At 50.9% G+C, this 17,978-nt stretch overlaps 2 protein-coding genes across 2 annotated transcripts in view; both read right to left on the reverse strand.

Annotated features, from left to right (window-relative positions):
* Positions 1-406: 406 nt before the first annotated feature.
* LOC146764628 (EF-hand and coiled-coil domain-containing protein 1-like) lies at positions 407-11,486 on the reverse strand. The gene is made up of 7 exons (XM_085564072.1): positions 11,364-11,486; positions 11,222-11,271; positions 10,306-11,032; positions 10,185-10,274; positions 4,903-4,936; positions 2,385-2,492; positions 407-507 (listed from the first exon to the last, which is right to left on the reverse strand). The coding sequence occupies exons 1-7, from the start codon at positions 11,484-11,486 to the stop codon at positions 407-409; spliced, it is 1,233 nt and encodes a 410-aa protein (XP_085420198.1).
* A 1,096-nt stretch (positions 11,487-12,582) lies between these two features.
* Positions 12,583-17,978, reverse strand: part of LOC144247823 (serine/threonine-protein kinase pim-1-like) — a 56,947-nt gene continuing 51,551 nt past the window's right edge. The window contains 2 exon segments of the mRNA XM_085564073.1: positions 12,583-12,767; positions 15,260-15,331. Of these exon segments, the coding sequence (XP_085420199.1) occupies positions 12,583-12,767; positions 15,260-15,331 (257 nt within the window).

A 17,978-nucleotide genomic window follows, 5' to 3' on the forward strand; every position in this document is an offset into this window, starting at 1 on the left:
CCTCAGTGCTCAAGAGAAGAGCTACAGACACCACCACACTGGATATATCTATATCTATATCTATCTATATCTATATCTATATCTATATCTATATCTATATCTATATCTATATCTATCTATATCTATATCTATATCTATATCTATATCTATATCTATATCTATATCTAATTTATATATCTATATCTGTATCAATCTAATCTATGTCTATAATCAAGTCACTTCAGCTTTAAATAAAATCTCTTCATTTATCCTTTTCCTATGAATTGTGGTTAGAAAGAAGTTTTATTTTATACAGATACATTTAGTAAAGACATTAAATAACAGATGCTTTTAAGGTGTCCAATACAGGAACTGCAGCAAATTCGTCCCTGATTTCCATTCATGAGTGCCTGCTGTCAGGGAGGGATCAGAAGTTCCTGTCTAGAGGGTGGGAGCAGATGTATGCGCCCTTTTCCAGGATCTGCTTTGCAGCTTTTTTAATGGAGCCCTCCAGGTTTTCATCGGCACCTATGGTGAAAGAGATAGAAGTCAACTAAGGCACCGTAAAGAGCTGTTGTAAATCTCTTTCAAGATGTCTTTTTGAATACAAATATAAATGTAATGCCAGGAAGATACTGAACATTCTCTTCTGAAAAAGACTGATTATTACAGAGTGAGCTTCAGAGAGCCAATGTCCAACTGGTCAGTACTTCCCAAAGAGTCCAAATCCCTAATTTCCATCGGTTACTTGTCAGGAATATATACAGAAAAGATAGATTTTATATTCCTCAATAAAGAACCCTGGAAGTTTGCTTCAGCTATGAAGTGAAGAGAGTCTTCTCAACAGGTTCCGAGGCTGCTTCTTCTTTGAACTAAAAGCAGAGCAAAACTCTTCTGTTGGTCACATCAAGCCAACATAAGTTTCATGAGTCTGTGAAAGACATAGGAGTGTAAATATTATTTCATATTATTGTACTTACTGTTTTCTAATTCAGCCATGGGGTAAATAGGCCATAATTCACTTTATCAAATAACTGGAATAAGCTCTGGAAAATAAGGTTATTTTCAAACTTTCAAGTTTTCAACTTTTTCAAACTTTCAAGTTTTAAAAAAGGGAAGGAATTCCGTAAAGAAAACGATGTAGAAAAAAAGACTGTAATTTAAACTTCTCAGAGCCCTTTGATAATCCAGCCCTAAACCCCCGTCATGTGCAGTGCAGCATTGATGGTCCCTTTGAGCCCAGAACTGCCAAGAGTCAGGGCCGGGATGAGCCTTTACCCCAAACTGGCTCCAAGACTGAGTGGGAATCAATCCAGAACAGGGCTCACACAAAGAGCAAAGCCTCAAGGCCAAAGCCAAACCTTCATCAGGATGGATTTCTTTAAACACGGAACGGGAACAAATTTACTTGTGCGGTAAAATCACTGTTACCATGAAACTTTACATGAGCTACTAAATAAGAAGTGTCCTGTCCTGATGTGTGTTGCCCAAATACTGTTGAGAACTTGCTGTGCCTCTGCCCTGTGCCCCTGGGGCTGCTCCTGGCCAGGCAGCCTCAGGGGGAGCCAGCACTGGCTGCAGCCCCAGCGGCCCCCCAGGACAAGGCCCAGCAATGAAGAGGCCAAGGAAAGCACTGGGCAGCAGCAGAACCCTCAGCAGAGTTCTTTGCACAGCCATGGACTGGCAACAGCTCCACTGCAGCATGACTACAAGTTCGGTACCGGTGCTATGAGCAGAGTTACAAGAAAACTGTGGAGAAAAATGAACTACTGACTGCTCTCGTACAGCTTCCGAATGCCAAGATAGCAGCCCATCAGCACAAGTGGCACAGTGAACAGTGTCACCACCGTGCCTATCATGCAGGACCTGTGCACATGCTGGGGGCAGGCATTCTTGGGATGCGCACTGGATCCAGGACATATATTCCTGTTTCAGTGATAACGTCTGTGCGAGCAATGGGGAGCGTGAGCCCGCGCTGTGCTGCACTGCTGAGCTGGCAGCACGGTGGATACGGCCAGGACGTTCTCTGTTTGCCCAGAGCTGGGGCCTGCAGGCACCTTGCCGCCCCTTGGCACAGGCTGTGCCACCCAACAAAGCCCAGCAGGCCGGCAGGAGAGCCCGGGGCCAGCGCAGCTGCTTGGGCCGTGGCTGCTTGGAGGGACAGGGGCCAAACCCATCCCTGAGCAGCCCCTGCCAGCCCTGGCCCTCCCTGCCCTGTGACAGCTCCCCCAGCCCCAGGGGACAGAGTCAGGCCCTGTCAGGACACACTGGAGCCTTGCTCTCCCTCTCCGGCCTTTCCCCATCCTGGGCACCCCGTGCAGCCACTCCCAGGTTTCAGGATGTGGCTCCCACAGAGGGACCCCACCAGGACTGCTCAGGCTGGCTGAGCCTGGCACAGCAATCACCTTCTGTGGCACTGTCTGGCATCTCCCTCATTCGTGCATCGGGGGCTGGCATGGAGCCATTGCTTCCTCCAGAGAGTGCTGCGTTCAGCAAAGCCCTGTGGTCCATCTCTGGAGAAAGGAAAAGGGTCAGCTGGATCAGGTGTAACCATTCCCCACTGGGGAGGTGGCATCCTCAGGATGCAATACTTGTCAAAGACATGGATAAGGGTCAGGAAGAGGCCAAGGCTCTTGGGGCTGCCACAGGACCCACTGTTTTACAAACAGCGCCCTGCCTGAACTGCCTGGAGGCCAGGAAATTGCCGGGGATTGCAAGCCCGTGGTGCAGTTGGGGCTCCCTGTACCAAATGCCTTCCTGCAGAGGCTGGGGAGAAGCTGCAGCCAGCCCAGGCTGGGAAACAGCCCTGCAGGCCGTGAGAGCAGCAGCGGGGCAGCGAGGCTGCCATGGATCCCTTCCCACTGTGCTGGGCAGGGACTGTCCAGATGTGCAGGGAAAGGTCCCAGCTGCTGAGTCCCAGGGAAAGGCTGAGGGAAATGCACCCACCACGGCGTCTCTCCAGATCACTCAGGATTTGTTCCAGATGTTTGGATTCCTCCAGGGACTTACTCTCTCCTGTAGGTTTGTTCTTTCTTCTCAGGGGACCTTAAGAGAAATATTTCCATTTTCCAGGAATGGATTGCACAAAACCAGAGCTCAGCCTGTGGGGTGAGCAAGGACACATTACTCACCCCTGCAATGGGAGCTGGACTTGTGTGCAGCATCCAGCCGTGGAGTAGGGAAAGTCCTCCCTGCAGCCCCACCTGTAATGACCAGGAGCACAAAGCAGGGAGAAATTGATAGATTTTAATTAAGACTGAAAGTAGCTGGATTGGGCTTTGTTGGCTTTTTTTTTTTTTGATCACATAGAGTTGATCAGCAACTAATGCTACTTGACCTTTGCCAAATACTGAGGACAAGGAAACAATATCTGGAAAGTAGATTTTAATACCTAGCTATGCATTCACTTTTCAAACTACTCACTATTATGTTATTGCACAAGTTTCTGTATACCTGTAATGTCATCACTATGGTCTGTACTTAGGAGTCAAGAAGTTTGCTGAAAAAGATTTCCAATGAAGTTGTGTTCAGAAGAAGAGGGCAGGGAGCAGCTGGGGGTGTTCTGGGGCTCTCCTCTTTGTAGTTTTCATTCTTCCTGGGACCTCAGACTGGTGACTTCATGGCTGCTGCTGATTTCCTTTCCCTTTTTTAGATGCAAATGGTGAAAGTGTCTTTGACCTGCCTTGCTGGACATTGTGAAGAGAACAGTCATCTACTGCAAGTGGAAGTGTCACAGGTGGAGCAGGGTTCTGTGAGTGCTGAGTATCAAATCAGACCTGGTCAGACCTGGTCAGAGCTGCCAGAACAATCGGTTCATGCTGCCCTTCCCTGCTCTGCCTGTTCCACGCTATTTCATGACAGAGTAATGGAACTGCTGTTAAGTGTGTCACTCGAGCCAGGATAGCAGAACCAGCAGAAGCCAGCCCCAGAATTAATGGGGCTCTGCAGAGGAGCCCCAGACTATTAATCAGTCTGCCTGCAGAACTGGCTCCAACTCTGAACTCTTGTGACCACACTCTGAAGAAAACATCCTTCCAATATTTCTTATAGGCACTTCTGACGGAGACACTGCATCTGCTTGTGCAGGTAAGAATCCAAAAGTTGTTACTTCAGGAAAAACCCTGTGGTGGTGCACATCCAGCAAATGCTATCAGCACATCCTGACTGCATATGCAGTAGAAGAAGCAGCAGCATTGTACACGTGGGTTTGTTTAGCTGAGCTCCCCTACACTTTAAATAGAGTGCTATCCATAACTATAGTTAATGGCACACCGGTGCCATACCTTGCTCCTTAAAGCCTCCCTGTAACTCAACTTTATAAAAAAAAGTTAATGCCAAGGCTGAATGAACAACTGCGGTCTCGGTCCAGCAGTGGAGGGGTGACAAACACTGACTGTGAAAAACTGCATTTCCTTGTTTGTTCATCAAGAGTGTGAAATTAGGGTAGAGGAAAAGGGTGGGGGTCAGGGTATAGAACTTGCAGGATTAGGCAAGGCTAGGTAACCGCAAGCAAATACTGTAAAACAATGTGATAACTATATATGGAAACAAAAAAAAAAAGATCTTGCAGGACTGGCTGGAACTGATAACCTCAAGTGGAGGAGACCCATCACCCCTCTTGTGAAATCAACTGTTGCCAGCACAACTCAGAGAAGATACGAAACAGAAAAGTATAAAAAGGGACTGAAGAGAAGGAAGGGTGTCAGCCCTTGGCGGAGCGGAGACTCCCCAGCTGCACCCAGCACTGTTTGCTTGCTATTGCTTGGTGTAATTAATAAAATTATTAATTTAACTTAAAAGGCTGAATCAAATTATTCGTCTCAATTTATAACAAATTTGGTGCCGTGACTCGGATCGGAACACCTGGAGAGGGGGCCTCGCTAAGGAGGCGCCCCACTGCCTTTGCTTTAACAGTGGCCTTACGGGGACACTCCTCCCCGGACTCCGACCGATGAACCTAAAATCCGATAGCAAGCAAAGAACTGCCGGCGACCCCCTTAATCTTTGTGCACGAAGCCCCGGGCAAAGACACCGGATGGTGTAAGTATTTTCCGAAGGACCTGGTGTCCGGAGGAGGCCTGTTCTGGGAGAACAGGACCGCCTGGTCGGGGGTCGGGAATCCTGCAGTGTGACGAGTGTGGTGTATGAGAGGGGGGCCGGCAGCTCGGACTCCCCAGGCAAGTGCGGACCTCATAGTAGTGCGGTTCCCATATCCGGCGACGGACTGGGCCACGAATTGAGGGAAGCAAGTGTGTGTGTGTTAGAAGGCACTCCAGAAAATGGGTCAGAGGAAAAGCAAGCCTGCTGAACCCATGGGTGGGGGAATCCCTGTAAAACTTCCCCATATTTCAGAGAATAGTCCATTAGGCTCAATGATTAAATACTGGAATGCCTTTCCTTCTAGGAAGGGAAAAGATAAAGAAAAAATGGCTCATTACTGCATGGAAGTTTGGGGGGGGAAACAATTAAGAGGGGATCAGTTATATTGGCCGATATTTGGGTCTTTTGAGGATTGGATCTGTCAGGCCTTAAATATTTACATTAATTCAAAAGAACCCCTTAATTTAGAAAAAAGTAAATATGCAGTCCTCTAGATAAGAGGATAGACAAGGACAAAATTATTTGCTCTCAATATCGAGAGGAAGAAAAAGAGGCCAAAAGAAATTGAATTACCCCCAGGTATCCCCCCTCCCTATATACCGCCACCACCACCCTCTCTTCCATTGCCACCTCCACCGCCACAACCTTTATACCCCCCGCCCCCGGATCCTTTGCTAGTAGACCACCCGGGTCCCTCAGCACCCACCCAAGAATTATCGGAGGATGAGGGTCCAGAAGGTGAAAGGTTGGAGGAAAGTATCCCTGAGGGTTCTCGGCGAGTAACCCGAAGCCAGACCCGACAAAAGGGAAAGCAAGAATTGGCTATATTTCCCCTTAGGGAGCATGGAATGGGAATGGTGCCTAACCCAAATGCAGCGCAACCAGGACAGCCTGCCCAGATTCTAGGAATAGGGTACATATCCGTCCCATTAAACTCGGGGAATGCTAGGGAATTTAAAAAGGAACTCGGAAATTTGTTAGAAGATCCTTTAGGGGTGGTGGAGCGGTTGGATCATTTTTTGGGACCTAATATTTATACTTGGGAGGAGATGCAATCCATGTTAGGGATTTTGTTTTCTGCAGAAGAAAGGAGAATGATTAGGGAAACGGGCATGAGAATCTGGGATGATGAACATCAGCAGGGACCATTAGCAGATACTAAATGGCCCCTACAGAATCCCCAGTGGAATAATCAAGACCCGTTACACCATACCCATATGGGCGATTTGCGAAATATAATAATACAGGGAATAAGGAAGGCTGTCCCTCATGGACAGAATGTACAAAAGGCATTCAAGGAACAACAGAAAAAGGATGAAGATCAACTGAGTTGTTGGAGAGGCTGAGAAAAGCCTTTCAGTTATATTCAGGAGTGGACCCTAACACTCCTGAAGGGGAGACACTGTTGAAAGTTCATTTTGTGGTAAACTCGTGGATGGATATTAGAAAGAAGTTGGAAAAGTTAGAAGGGAGGCAAGCGAGGGGGCTGGATGAGTTACTGCGGGAGGCTCAGAAGGTTTATGTTAGGAGGGAGGATGAGAACTACAAGAAGCAGTCTAAGATTATGTTAGCAGCTGTAAGGGAAGGACAGAGGCAATCTCCCCAAAGAAGGGGTGGTGGCCACCCAGGAGGTTTGAGGGGAGCTGGTCGGCAGGTGAATGAAGGAAGACAAGGTAGAGGAGATAGGATTGTTTGCTTTTACTGGGGGAAAAAGGGACATATGAAGCGGGAATGCCGACAAAGGATGGCTGATGAAGAGCAGTTTAAGGAAGATTAGGGGTGTCAGGGGCTCTATCTGCTGGGGACAAGAGAAAGAACAGAGCCCCTGGTAAAATTAAAAATAGGTCCCCAGAAGCAAGAATATGAGTTCCTTGTGGACTCAGGGGCGGAAAGACCGAGTGTCCGGACCCTTCCCCAAGGGTGTAAGATTTCATCTGAAATAATACAAGTGATTAGAGCCAAAGGGAAACCCTTTGGAGTACCTGTAATCAAGGATGTCCTTTTAGAAAGTAACTCCAAATTAGTAATTGAGTAATTTTTATTAGTTCCAAAAGCAGATTATAATTTACTGAGAAGAGATTTGATAGTTAAATTTGGGATAGGGATAGAGATTAGCAAGGGAGAACTAACAGTAAAATTGTGTCCTCTCCAGGCTGAGGATGAGAAAAAGATTAATTCAGAGGTTTGGTACTCCCCTAATAGTACAGGAAAATTAAACATTGAACCCTTTGAAGTAACTATTAGGAACCCGGAGATACCTGTCAGAATTAAGCAATATCCTATACCTAAGGAGGGGAGGCAAGGACTGAAACAAAAAAAAAAAAAAATTTAGATGGACAGTCCTTCCCCAGAGATTTACAAAATCCCCAAATCTGTTTGGATAAGTTTTAGAACAAATACTGGCAAGTTATTCTTTAGGGGAAGGGACAGTGTTATTACAATATGTGGATGATTTATTAATTGCAAAAAAAAAACCCAAACGAACAAACAAACAAAAATACCCCAACACATACAACAAAACAAAACAAAACAAAAAAAAAACCAAAACAGTAGCATATCTCTCCAAACTCCTTGATCCCATTAGCCAGCCACTGCTCTTCTGATAGAGGAAGCTGGGAAGATAACCTTTGGAAGTGAGCTAAAAGTCTTATCTCCCCATAACATTCATGGAGTTTTGCAACAGAAGGCCGACAAATAGATAACGGATGCCAGATTCCTAACGTATGAAGGCATCCTAGTCTCCTCTCCTAAGTTAAGAAACCACGGGCCTGAAAAACCCGGCCCAGTGTTTTTTTATATAAAGAACCAATTACAGAACTAACACATGTTTACCTCCAACAGATAAAGGAACAAACAAAAATAAAGCCAGATCATGAGGAAGAAAAACTAAAAGAAGAAGCTCAATTATATGTAGACAAGTTCTCTCGAGTTCTGAAAAAAAAAAAAAAATTAAAAAAAAAAAATCGGGTATGCTATAATAGATGAGAAAACATTTAAGACAGTAGAATCTGGTCCCCTTAGCCCCAGCTGGTCAGCCCAAGCATGCAAATTATATGCTGTGCTTAAAGCTCTAAATTTATTGAAAGGAAAAAGTGGGATTATTTTTACTAATTCTAAATATGCCTATGAAGTAGTTCCTACTTTTAGTAAAATCTGAGAAGAAAGAAAACCACAAGAACTGTGATACGGACGGCCGAGAAAGAGTGGACGCATACCAGTCGAGTTAAAAGTCCAGCCACCATGGATGACCAGTGGAAAGTAGACAGCCAGCCTAGGAATTTGAAGGTTACCATTAAGAAAAATCTAGGAACTCTGTGTGCATCATTTAAGTCGGTTGCAAAGGAGAACAAAAAGGGATATAATTACCTACTTATTAGTAATTTTTTAGTAGTTTATAATAAGGTAGATTATACTTATTATCCTTTTGTGTGTGTTAGTAATTATTTTAATGATTATTTGATAATTTGTAATAAGGTAGATTGTGATTGTTGTCCTTTCAGGTGCTTTGCATGTAAAATTTGCCAAGAACGGTGGCAGGTCCATTGCCAAGGGGGTAGGCCGCCAACTGGGGTCTGAACAGAAATTGTGTTAAAATCAAGAAAATTGAAAAATCAGTAGATTTGTTTCGAGTCTGAGGACTGGTAAAAAATATACACCAAAGGAGTGCATCAGGAAACTTTTGTTTCCATACTAACGAACCCACTCCATTTGTTGCCCAAATTCTAAAAAGGTGTTGTCAGAGGGAACTAAAGGGGGTCCCGTGCGACCCACCCCCTGTCAAAGATAAAAATTGGGAACAGTACGAAGTTAGGCGGGAGCAGGGGAAAGGACGCCCAGGCGAGTACTGCTGCTGCCGAGGAGATAATTCACCTCGCGGCTTGAAGCACCGGAGACGGCGAGCGAGGCAGAGGGGAAAAAGCCAGGTCCCCCCCAAATAGAATAATGCTGAAATGCTCCAACTATTGCCAACCGAGTACTAGGCTCCCCCAGACGACCGGTCTGATTGCCTCTGAAACACCAGAAAGGCAACAAACCCAAGAGGGGAAAACAAGATATTATGCAATAAAAACAAGGTCATAACCTCACCCTTATTGGAAAATAATATGTTAGTGCTTTGTACTGTATACCAAAGAGAGGATTCCCCAGCTTTGCACCAACCCTTTAAGTAGACAATAACTGGAGTACATAGTAGAGTAATTCAGAGTCAGATAACATCCAGACCCCCTAGATTTACCCCACGGTTATGCAAACTAGCCCCTGTAGAGCCCTGTTTTAATAACATACGATTTTATATGCGTCCAGCATCAAACCCAGGGAAAGGGTATTGCAATTAACCTAGGGAATATTTCTGTAGGTACTGAGAGTGTAAAACAATAGCCTCAGATTGGCAAACAGCAGGAGATAAAATTGGAATAGCAAAAAGAAAATTGAAGGCAGCACACCTGATGCTGATCAAAGCCAAATATGAAACTCTCCCTAGAAATCCTGAAGTAGGAGAGACTTTAATTCTAGCCCACCAAGAAATAAAACGATTTGATGAACAAAATGGTAGAAGAAAAAAAAACGGGGGAATGTGAAAAACTGCATTGCCTTGTTTGTTCATCAAGAGTGTGAAAATTAGGGTAGAGGAAAAGGGTGGGGGTCGGGGCATGGAACTTGCAAGATTAGGCAAGGCTAGGTAACCGCAAGCAAATACTGTAAAACAATGTGATAACTATGTATGGAAAAAAAAAGAAAGATCTTGCAGGACTGGCTGGAACTGGCTGGATAACCGCAGCAGAGGAGACCCATCACCCCTCTTGTGAAATCAACTGTTGCCAGCACAACGCAGAGAAGATACGAAAAAGGAAAGTATAAAAAGGGACTGAAGAGAAGGAAGGGTGTCACCCCATGGCAGAGCGCAGACTCCCCAGCTGCACCCAGCGCTGTTTGCTTGCTATCGCTTGCTGTAATTAATAAAATTATTAATTGATCTTAAAAGGCTGAATCAAATGATTCGCCTCAATTTATAGCACTGACTTTCCGAGAGCAGCATCTCTCCTGCAGCACTCGGGCCCGGCCGAGCCGCCCCCGGGAGGCCGGTGCAGAAGCCGGCCCGGACTCACCTGCAGCGCCAGGCACCGCGCCCCGCTGCTCTGCAGGGCGGCGCGCATGTGCTCCAGCAGCTCCCGCAGGTGCCGTTCTCCTCCCGCAGCCTGGCCATGCGCTCCTCGGCCGCTCCAGCGCCACCATCTCCTCGCAGCGCTCTCGGCAGCGGGGCCCCGGCGGCCGCCGCTCGGCGCTGCCCGCGGCCCCGCGGCCGGCGGGGTCGGCGCGGCGGCGGCGGCGGCGGCGGGGGCTGCGCAGGCGGATCTGGGTCTCGATGTGCTCGCTCTCCCGGCCCGGCGGCAGCCGCGGCCCCGCGCGGGTGCTGAAGTGGCCGCAGAGCCGCGCGTGGAACTGGCGGAAGGTGAGCTCGGCCGAGAGCCCGTCCCACAGCCCCGCGCACTCCTCGGGCTCCGCCGCCTCCTCCAGCCCCAGCACCCGGCACAGCGTGCGGCAGTCCTCGCCGGGGATGCGGCCCGCCCCGGCGCGGCCCAGGCGCTGCAAGATCTCCTGCAGGTAGCGGTCCAGGCCGGTGGCCAGCACGGCGATCTCGTTCTCCACGCCGCGCTCCAGCCCATAGTGGGAGGCGAGGGCGCTGACCAGCCACTGCGTGCGCCGGGCCGGCCGCCCGTAGGGGTCCCAGCCCTCCGGCGGCTCCATCGCGCCCGCCCGGCCCGCGGCGCTGCCCGAGCATCCCGAGCGCCCGCCCGGCCGAGCGCTCGGCCCCGGCCCGCGGCGGGGCGGGACGGGCGGGGCGGGTCCGCTGCCGCTCCAGGCCGCTCGCCGAGCAGCGTCCGCCTTTGTCCGGCACCAAAAGGGATTCCGGCAAAGCGGCCCGGTGCCGCCCTGCTCCGTCTGGCTGCCGAGCCTGCGCCCCAGGTGCGTCTCTCATTTCTTAACTCCTTTCTCCCCTCTGTTTCCTCTTGAACGCAAGCAAGACAGCAGCATCGCAGAATCCACTTGGACAAGTAAGGCTCGTGAACGAGTGAGTGCTTCCACTAAATTAAAAACCCAATGTGCTTGAAAGCCAACCTTCTGTTTGCTCAGACCTGCTCACCTCTGTCGATGAGCTGACTTTATGGTGTTGCTGTGTGGCTTTTCAGGGGTCTGGCATAGAGATGAGTAAGCGTTAAACTCGCTCAAAGAAGCTGCCCAAAGCAGTGACTTTAGTCTCTCTTTGGCTGGCGAGTAGGACCGGCCTTGTTGAACGCAGTCAGCAGCACAAGCAGGGATCCTCCACCAGCACGGACATGCCACAAACCAGGACGGGCACCAGAGGGGACTGTGGCACCAGAGGGGACCGTGTCACCAGATTGAACCATGGCACCAGCCGTGCCCCGCTACCATGAGCAGGGTGGCAAAGCCAGGTGCTGCTAACAGGCTGCATTAACAGGCCAGACAAGGCATCATGAGGAACCAGGTTTGAGTACCATCCAAGGAGTCCTGTCAAGAGCAAATAGTTTGAATATTCTCTCTAGGACAAAAAAAGAGCAAACCAAACCAGCTGATATGTGAGGAAAGTGAATTCAAGTTCATTTAAAGCGCTGCTCAATTCAGGGCTGGGATTCTTTTGAGTGAACTGATGCTAATAAATATTTTCTTTCCTATGGTGGGGTTTCTCTGCAAACAGGCTTTGATGAGAAATTTCTGGCCCCATTTGGTTTTGCTCTTTTAAGATAAATCGAAAACCTGAGTAGCTTTGTTGAGGAATGAAGAATATTTTATAGCTCAGTTTATTCTCAGGAAGAGCCTTACATTTTAGCACAGGAGGAAGGTAAGGCAAAGGTTTAAAAGCTTTCCCCTCCTGGAGTGCCACATTCTCAGAGGAGTCTGTGAGGAGAAGTTCCCTCAACCAAGGCTAGGGCTCTTTGCCTCCTCTGCAGGCTCATTATTCTGGGAGTTCCACAAGCCTCAGCTGCCACTCTAGTTTCCTCTGAATATTTCTTGTTGTGCAGTACACAGGGAGAATATTTTGTGCTAGGTTCCCCTCGGCTTTGAGAGAAGTCTCAGTAATTGTGGTGATTTTTATGTCCAGATTAACTTTTTATGAATAGTAAGGAAAAAGGAAGAAGTATTATGGAAAATTAATTGCTCAAAATGTGAGTGGCCCAACCACACTAAAAACAAAGTCTAAACTGAATAATATTTTTTTATTTTTTTCGCCTGATAGGTGGGGTAAAACATGCAATGCTAATAAAGCCTTTAAGAGATGCAGCCAGCAGCCAACTGTATGAAAATCTAAGTGGTAAAGGATGAAACAGAACAGGGAAGAATCTTCAGCCCTTCCTGTTGAAGGTAGAACAGTATGAAAAGTGACTGTGGCTGTTGTGCATAGGTAAGGGTGTTATTTGTAAAGGAGAGCAGGTGCCCCAAGCTGTTGGTGGCCCATGCCCTGCCGTGGCTGGCCCACATCCAGTCCTAGATGGACCAGGGCGGGGGGCTCGGGAGGGGAGGAGGTGGGGGGATCTCGGGAAGCTTCTGCATCACAACCGGTCTGGGGGGCCGTGGGGGAGGCACGGAGCGCTGGGGCTCTGCTTTCTTGGGCAGCTGCTGCTGCTGAGGCGATGTCTGAGAGCTGCCAGACCCGACGCTCTCTGGGCTCCCTGGGGGCGAGGGGGAGTCACGCCTTCTCGGCCGGGATGCTGGAGCTGCGGCAGTGCTGCTGTGGAGAGAGCAGTGGCTGAGGCCCCAGCTGCCAGTGGCACACAGGGACCCTCCTGCACAGCAGGGCCCAGAGCTGGCAAGGCTCCCCAGCACGGCTGGAGCGGCTGGCACACCTTGGCCCAGCTGGACAGCTGCCCCTCGAGGCCCCGGCGAGCAGGGGACGGCTCTGGGCAGGCTCCCTGGCCAGGAGCGGGCCCCAGAGCGCCTCTGCCTTTCAGGGGCCATCTCGTCCCCGCTCTTTCTCCTCCCCACCTTGCAGTGCCTCTGCCCTGTGCCCCTGGGGCTGCTCCTGGCCAGGCAGCCTCAGGGGGAGCCAGCACTGGCTGCAGCCCCAGCGGCCCCCCAGGACAAGGCCCAGCAATGAAGAGGCCAAGGAAAGCACTGGGCAGCAGCAGAACCCTCAGCAGAGTTCTTTGCACAGCCATGGACTGGCCACAACTCCACTGCAGCCTCACTGGGAATCTTCCCTGACTGTCAGCAGCCTTTAAAGGAAGCTCTTGGAGAATGAGATCAGCAAAACACTCACCATTTTCTCATGCAGAAATACCAGATTCCAGCCGAGCACATCATCAGGCCAAGTGCTGCAGCAGCCACAATGGCCATCAACTTCATCAAACAAGATGTTCCCCAGCAGAAATCTTTTCTCATGCTTTTCCAGATTTTGTCAGCACGTGTTGAGGTGCCAGCTGCATCTTGGGAGCAATGGGAAGGATGAGCCATTGCTATGCTGCACTGCTGAGCTGGCAGCACGGTGGATATGGCCAGCACATTCTCACTCTCTGTTTCCCCCAGAGCTGGGGCCTGCAGGCACCTTGCCACCTCTTGGCACAGGACTGCTCAGTGCCCAAAGCCCTGAGCCTGCATGCCATAATTCCTCTCGGCTGTGCTCTTCTGCTCCCCGCAATACTTGTCAAAGAGGTGGATAAAGACAAGGAAAATGCCCAGAGTTTTGGAGCTGCTCCAAAACTCCACCCTCCAGCAAACAGCTGCCTCTCTGCATCTCCCCAGAGAGTGGGAAATTGCAGGCACCTCAGGCCCATGGTGCAATTTGAGCTCCCTGTCAGCTGGAGCCAAATGCCTTCCTGCAGAGGCTGGGGAGAAGCTGCAGCCAGCCCAGGCTGGGAAACAGCCCTGCAGGTCCTGAGAGCAGCAGCGGGGCAGCGAGGCTGCCATGGATCCCTTCCCACTGTGCCAGGCAGGGCCTGTCCAGATGTGCAGGGAAAGGTCCCAGCTGCTGAGTCCCAGGGGAAGGGGGAGGGAAATGCACCCACCATGCTGTTTCTCCAGATCACTCAGGATTTGTTCCAGATGTTTGGATTCCTGTCGGGATTTACTACTTCCTCTATGTTTGTTCTTTCCTCTCAGGGGACCTTAAGAGAAATATTTCCATTTCCCAGGCATGGATCCCACAAAACCCATGCTCAGCCTGTGGAGTCAGCAGGGACACACTACTCACCCCTGTGATGGGAGATGGGCTTGCGAGCAACATCCACCAAAGGACCTGGGAAAGTCTTCTCTGCAGCCACACCTGAAACTCAACAGCCACAGGAGCTTCTGTCATCTCTGCAGATCTGCATGGGCAGCACTGAGCCCCAGGAGTGGTGGGGGGGTGGCCCAGGCCCAGAGCACACACTTGCATGGTTCTGTCCTGGCACCTGCAGCAATGCCCCCCTGGCCGAGCTTTGGGCTCTGAGCTGGCAGCTCTCGCAGGGGGAAAGTCCTTGACCTACCCTCACCATCTCCCAGAGGCTCAGTAATGACTATGGGTTCTGAATCCAGATCCTCTTCATCCTCATGTTCAGCTGCAAAGAAAGGCAGGACAGAACAGCTCCGGTGACACTGCTGAAGATTCTCCTTCAGGCCGCAGTGGCAGTGAGTGGCCCTGGGTGATTGGTGCCCTCCAAGGCATTCCCTCAGCTCTGCCTTCCACTCAGGAACAGGGGCAGGGGGACCACAAGCCTGCAGTGGCCCCGCACTGGGATGGAAGGAGCCCCTTGTGGGAGAGTTGGGGCAGAAAGGACTCCCTGGAGCTGCCAGCAGCTCTAAACCCAGCCCCAGCCGAGGCCAGGGCTTGGCAGCAGCAGCAGGAGCAGCTCAGTCTTCCTGGGGCAGGCAAAGGAGCTGTGAAAGGCTCAGCCCCGGGGCACAGCCCGGGGCCCGGCCCCTTCCCTCTCTGCTCTTCTCTGGGGCTGCACAGAGCACACAGAAGGACACACTGGCATTGTACATGGATGGAAGATGGACAGCTAAATGCTCCTTCCTCCCACTGACAGCGATCCTTCTGTGGCATTGCTGTTGGGCACAGGAGTAGGAATTTGGGGGAGAGGATTTCCAGAATCCATCAAATTTCAAAGGATCTTAAAGGAAATCTCACATAAATATTTATCTGGACAATTATTTCTCTGTTAGGAAAGGGTTGCTTATAACCTACCTTCACCAGACTCCAAGATCCTTAAACCGTGGTTTACCAGTCTTTCGAAACGCTGCAAGTCACGGTCCCAACCTAGAAAGGAGCACAGATGGGAAATGTTCCACGGTGTGCTAGGATCCCCCTTTCTATGGGGAAGTGAGCACTTCAAGGGGCTCAGGTAATGCTGTGAGCCCGCACTGCCAAGCAGCAGAGAGGGCAGCTCAAGGCTCAGCAGGACTCAGGCCCAGAGGCACAGCAATTACCTCCTGTGACTGTGCCTGGCAGCGCCTCCCTTCCTGCAGCAGAGGCTGCCAGTGAGCCACTGCTTCCTCTGGGAAGCTCAGCCTTCAGCACAGCCTCTCCTTCCATCTCTGGGGAAAGGAAAAGGGACAGCTGGATCAGGTGGGGCTGTTCCCCAGCAGGAAGGGGGCATCTAAAGGAGGCAAAGCTTGTCTAAGTCATGGATGAGATTCAGGATAAAGACGAGGTTATTGGGGCTGCTCCAGGGCCCACCCTCCTCCAAACATCTGCCTCTCCAGATGTGTTCAGTGACTGGGAAATTGCAAGGGATCTCAGGGTGTGCCTGGGCCATGGTGCACTTGGGTCTCCCTGTCAGCTGGAGGCAAATGCCTTCCTGCAGAGGCTGGGGAGAAGCTGCAGCCAGCCCAGGCTGGGAAACAGTCCTGCAGGCCGTGAGAGCAGCAACGGGGCACCGAGGCTGCCATGGATCCCTTCCCACTGTCCCGGGCACGGCCTGTCCAGATGTGCAGGGAAAGGTCCCGGCTGCTGAGTCCCAGGGGAAGGGGGAGGGAAATGCACCCACCACGGCGTCTCTCCAGATCACTCAGCTTCTGCTCTATGTATTTGTATGTCTCTAGAGCCTTATTGTTTCCTGGAGGTTTGTTCTTCCCTCTCAGAGGACCTTAAGAGGAATATTTGTATTTCAGATGGATGGATCCCACAAAGCCATGGCTCAGCGTGTGGTGTCATCAGGGACACACAACTCACCCCTGCGATGGGAGCCGGACTTGTGTTCAGCAACCAGGAAAGGAGCCTGAAAGGTCCTCCCTGTAGCCACACCTGCAACTCAATAGCCACAGAAGCTTCTGTCAGCTGTTTCCTGCCAGGTTGTCAGTGATTATTCTTTTAGGAACATTACCAGTATACCTGCACAGGACTTAAGAGGCAGGAAATCTTCATGGAGCCAAGGTGCTGGAGAAGCCTTCCTAGCATGCTCATCTAGAAGGGAGCACAGATGAGAACCAGTTCCTGATGTGCTGGGATCCCTCTCTGCCTGTCAGAACTTGGCACTGCAAGGGGCTCGGGCAAGGCCATGGGATCCAGATGTGAAAGGACAAGGTCAAAGCTGCACAGGGGCCTGGGGAACTCTGGGCTGTATCTTCGCCAGTCTCCATACTTTTGGTAGGCCCTGGGCCACATCTCTGGGAGGGCAGCTGGAGCAACCCAAGGCCCATGAGTCTTCACTCCCTCCCACAGAGGAAACCCTCCCTAAAGCCCAGGGAAAACCATCCCCAGCGCTTCCCGGGGAGCAGGGAGCGCTGTCCTGGGAAAGGGCAGCAAGGCTGCCGGCTCACCTGCTCCCCGCGCTTGCAGCGGAGCAGCCTGGGCAGCCCTGGCAGGCAGGGCCACGGCCAGGAGGAGCAGGAGGAGGATGCGCAGAGCAAGGGCCATGGTGCCTTGCCCTGTGCCAGTCCCGCCGCTCTCGCTGCCACCACTGTCCTGAGGCCGCTGTCCCAATGTCAGCACCACTGCTGCCACCGCCGCTGCTGCCGCAGCAGTTGTGCTCCAGGACTGCCTGCTGGGGCCTTGTGGTGCTCTGCAACCACGGGGCTCTGGGACCTCTGTGACCTCAGAGCCTGCTGTGACCTCAGCCTGCTGTGACCCCAGAGCCTGCTGTGACCTCATGGCCTTAGCTGTACCCCCAGAGTGCACCCCCTTCTCTACAAATGGACTGCCCTGTCTGTAAATGTTTTGTTTCATCCAAGGGCCATTGCTCAGCAAAACCTTTCTTTGCCTGCTGACATTGCTGGTCAGACTTTGTCCCTGCAGATGTTCTTGATTGTAGACGTACAAATTTATTTTATTGTTTCCTTGTTAGGTGGTTCGTTCTGTTGTACCCCCATGTTCTCCCCGAGTTTGTTGACCCCTGGGTTTTACCCTCCCTCAAAGCTGACCCTCATGCCATTCCCCACCCCTTGTTCCAGCTCTTTCCCTGCCTGTCACAGCAACCCAGCCCCTTGGTCCCCGAACCTTCCCTGTCACTGTCACATCGGGCCAATCCCTGATTGCAACACCCCTTTGGGATGCCCCAATTCCTCAAGGCCCCACTGGCCCCTGTGACCCATCCTCTCCACCCTCCTACCCCAATGGGCTCCAGACACTGGATGTGATCCCGTCACTCCTCGCCTGCGGATTCCCTCTTGGTGAGCTGTTTGTATCCACCCCCTGACTTGGATCTTGCACAGGAGTGCCAGGGGCTCTTTGTTTCTCCTCTCTTCACCTGAAATGAACTCTTTCTTGTGGAGCCTCAAGACAGAGAGCTGCCTCCTCTCTCCTCTGCCCGGTCCCTGTTGTGGCTTATGTCTGGCACCTTAGAGCAAGTGGCTCTAAAGGTTCTGCTTTGGTAAATGCCCATAGCGAGGGAGTTCCCCACTCCTGGTGTGGTCTCGGAGTTTTAAGAGCTAGACTGAGTTCTGGTAGTGACTCCACCAATCTACGG

The sequence above is a fragment of the Lonchura striata genome, chromosome 32, assembly GCF_050655825.1.
Source record: "Lonchura striata isolate lonStrDom1 chromosome 32, ASM5065582v1, whole genome shotgun sequence".
Lineage (NCBI taxonomy): Eukaryota > Metazoa > Chordata > Aves > Passeriformes > Estrildidae > Lonchura > Lonchura striata.